This window comes from Ctenocephalides felis, unplaced genomic scaffold, assembly GCF_003426905.1.
Source record: "Ctenocephalides felis isolate EL2017-DRISC unplaced genomic scaffold, ASM342690v1 CF-g0.4_SCAFFOLD_03571, whole genome shotgun sequence".
NCBI classification, from domain to species: Eukaryota; Metazoa; Arthropoda; class Insecta; order Siphonaptera; family Pulicidae; genus Ctenocephalides; species Ctenocephalides felis.
The window spans coordinates 41,283,172-41,286,465 of NW_020539725.1; the positions used below are offsets into that span (position 1 = coordinate 41,283,172).

Consider the following 3,294-nt stretch of genomic DNA (forward strand, 5'->3'; position numbering starts at 1 on the left):
ATTACAAGTAGTATTGCTCCAACTAATAAGCAATAATTTGAGTATAAAATAATCGTTTCATTTCCATTATTTTTAATAATAATTTTATTCTTGTTGTAATTATTTAAATTACTTTTTTTTAATTATTGTGTATTAATTTTTCATTTCTGGGTTAAATTTTATTTTATATTTTATTTACATCTAATATGGACACTATCTCAATGAGTATAGATGTTATTTGAATTAAATTTCAATAACATGATCTATTACTGTTAATAAATTAGTTTTTGTGTGAACTTTCAGTTAAATAAATAATATACCAAACTTATTAATAAAAATGCTGAAACTTTCAAGAAATTATATTAAGATATTTTTGACTAACAATATGTATTTTTATATTTGTACAGGTTAAAATTTTTATACTATACTCATATATTAATTCTAAAAATAAAGGAAATGAAAAACTAAATTGAATGAAATTATATAAAAATTATCAATAAAAAACGAAGTACAACAAAAATTAAGTTTATTATTTTACATCATTTTACTTATATCATAGATTCAAACAAGAATCTCATTTGGAATGATAGTAGAAGAGCATTTTTCTTAAACTAATTCAATGCTTGTTAGGTACTATTCAGAGTTTATACATATATATCATATAATATATGAAGCTAGGATTTAAATTTGCAAGCAAAAGGTCTACTAACAATAACACATTCTAGAATTCACATTTAAAATATACATAATATCTAATAAATGTATTTATAGTAAATGAATATACCAAATACTTTCAGCTATGAAATAATAATGATATGAATTTCTTGCATATTTAATCAATGGGCTACAGGACAACAAATTTATGAAAATTATTAACTGGTTATAAAGTGATAGTCAACTTTAAATTTTTGTGCAGGAACACTATGTTCCTAGGTATACATTCTGGCATACATTTGGTCATTTCAAATAAGGGAAGATAGACAAAGCCTTTGAATATTCATCAACAGTTCTTTAAATTATATTTTTAATAATGCACCTATGACCATATTTAAATTTTTTAACAATTATATATTATTAGTTTTTTGAAGTATCTACATACTTTATACAATTATTATATTACTGTGAGATTTCTTAATATCCAATACAAATAAGACTCCATACTTATAACAATACTTCTCCATACAAGAATTCAAAGTATAATAGATTCTTAAAAATTAAAAACATTAACATTTTAATAATTAGCCAAATTTATATCAAACAGATTGTTTTGAAGGTTGATATATTCATAAATCAATATGAAGATCATGTTTGATGATTGGCAATTTTTAGTACAGTTCTAGTTCTGGGTTTAATCTTGGACATTGCATTTGTCATAAGTCGATGTGAACCTCATATTTTAACAACGAGTTTCATACAAACCACTTCGGCCAATATATCGAACCCATTTTATGACATCATGATCTGAGTAATTCAGTTTAGGTTCGAACACTTTCAAATACCGTACCTATTTGAAATGAGATCGAGTTTATTAATAAAATATTTCAATATCTCAAAAACTAATAAATATTAAACATACTTTAAAACCAGATGGAGCAAATGGAACTTCAAAGTTCATTGAAATTGGAGGGCGCGTCCATTTCTTTTTGGTATCGGTTTCTAATAATTCAATTTCAGCAGACAATTGAGTTTCCTTCATACCAGCCATTCGTTTGATTCTGAACAATTATAAAAAAAAATTTGTAAGTAAACTTAGAAATGCATTTAGAAGATAGATCAAAAATTTATACATGAAATAAATAATCATGTGTTTGTCTTAACAAGTTTGTCTAAAATTTATGCCCAAAAATAAATCAATTCGTTAACCAATAATTCAAATTGTATTTTAGTAATAATAATTGAAAACTTACTTCCATACAATAGCATTTTCAGATGCCTTGTATTTGGCTTTGCCTTTTAAGCAAATCAACTGCACACCAGATGTATTCAATGGTGTAGGAATTTTAACTTCAATTTTTTGTCCTAGAAGTGATGGTTTAAAATTGCTTTTTAAAACCACTTTCACTTCCATCTTAGTGCGACCAACTTCTCGGACTAAGGGAATAACTCGGAATGGCAGTGATATATCTTTAGTAGTCCGATAGCTAATATAGAAAAAAATAATTATTCAATAATTAATGTAATTAAAGAAATTAACATACAAATCATCAATAATCACAGCAATAAATGGGGTAAAATGCAAAGATTTGACATGAATATCAATTTACTAAAGATCAAAAACTGTTTACAAAAAGTATCTTCTACTTACCGCATTAGTTCAAATTCTCCATCAGGTGGAATGAAGCTAATTGAATGTTCAGTTTCAAATTTAGATAGCTTGACACACTGATGAAATTGACAGTCATCTATGACAACAACTGGTTTGCCAGACCGTGCAGGATCTGAGTCATTGTTTCCGGACAATCCACCTTTTCCCTTGGCTTCCATTACAATTTTATCATTGATTCCAAATTTACATTCTGGCATGCCAGACAAGTAAGATTTCATAACAACCTTTCCGGCTACATGAGCAGAGAGTACCTGACCTGAATTTAAAAAAAAATAGAATTAATAATTGATATAAAAAATAATGTATGGATAATAATGATAAAACACCAATATAATATTTTCTTTTAATTAAATGGAACAATTGCACAAATTAAAAAAAAGTTCAAATTATTGCTTTTAATCAAAATAGCAAAACAGATTCTAACCTTGAGGGCTCATTAATAGATTAACATACTCCAAGACATCTAAAAATAATTCATTTCTACGATATTTAATTCCTTCTCTACGCCATCCAATTTGACCAGTTACCTAAAAATAATAAATGGAAATTGACACATCACCATATACATTCTAATCTTATCATATACAAAAACATTGAATATACCTGAGATGTTATTTGTGCATGTTCCTCTTTAGAAGCAGATTTAATACCTTGTTGAGTAATGAAAGTTTTTAGAACTCCAGTATCTGAGTTTTGTGGATAACCGAAGTCAAGTATTTCTAAAAACAAGGCACGTTACACTCATACGTAATGTAATAATCAAGATATCATGCTCATACCATCTAAAAGTTCATAAATCAAAACAAAATTATTCTTGATATTTTCTTCAGAGATTTTGCCGAAGTAACTTTGCATTACTTCAATGATCTTCAATAAAAACTCAAAAACCATAGCAGCGTTTACATTTTGTTTAGTAACTGCAGCAAGCCATATATTTGCACGCTGTAGAAAATTAGAAAATGACAAAAATTAGTTTTTATGCATAAATA

The 3,294-nt window shown here is 26.5% G+C and overlaps 1 protein-coding gene across 1 annotated transcript; it reads right to left on the reverse strand.

Moving 5' to 3' along the window:
* Positions 1–810: 810 nt before the first annotated feature.
* LOC113384713 (AP-2 complex subunit mu-like) lies at positions 811–3,243 on the reverse strand. The gene is made up of 7 exons (XM_026622474.1): positions 3,085–3,243; positions 2,909–3,024; positions 2,730–2,832; positions 2,285–2,561; positions 1,887–2,120; positions 1,556–1,694; positions 811–1,483 (listed from the first exon to the last, which is right to left on the reverse strand). The coding sequence occupies exons 1-7, from the start codon at positions 3,194–3,196 to the stop codon at positions 1,376–1,378; spliced, it is 1,089 nt and encodes a 362-aa protein (XP_026478259.1). The 5' UTR covers positions 3,197–3,243; the 3' UTR covers positions 811–1,375.
* Between the last annotated feature and the right edge of the window lie 51 nt (positions 3,244–3,294).

Excerpts from the sequence above, each read along its gene's own strand:
- LOC113384713 (XM_026622474.1), bottom strand. The coding sequence starts at position 3,196 with ATGGTTTTTGAGTTTTTATTGAAGATCATTGAAGTAATGCAAAGTTAC. Across the intron at positions 2,562-2,729 it reads TCTATTAATGAGCCCTCAAG|GTCAGGTACTCTCTGCTCAT; the intron begins GTTAGAATCTGT and ends TTTTAAATTCAG. Across the intron at positions 2,121-2,284 it reads GGAGAATTTGAACTAATGCG|CTATCGGACTACTAAAGATA; the intron begins GTAAGTAGAAGA and ends TTTCTATATTAG.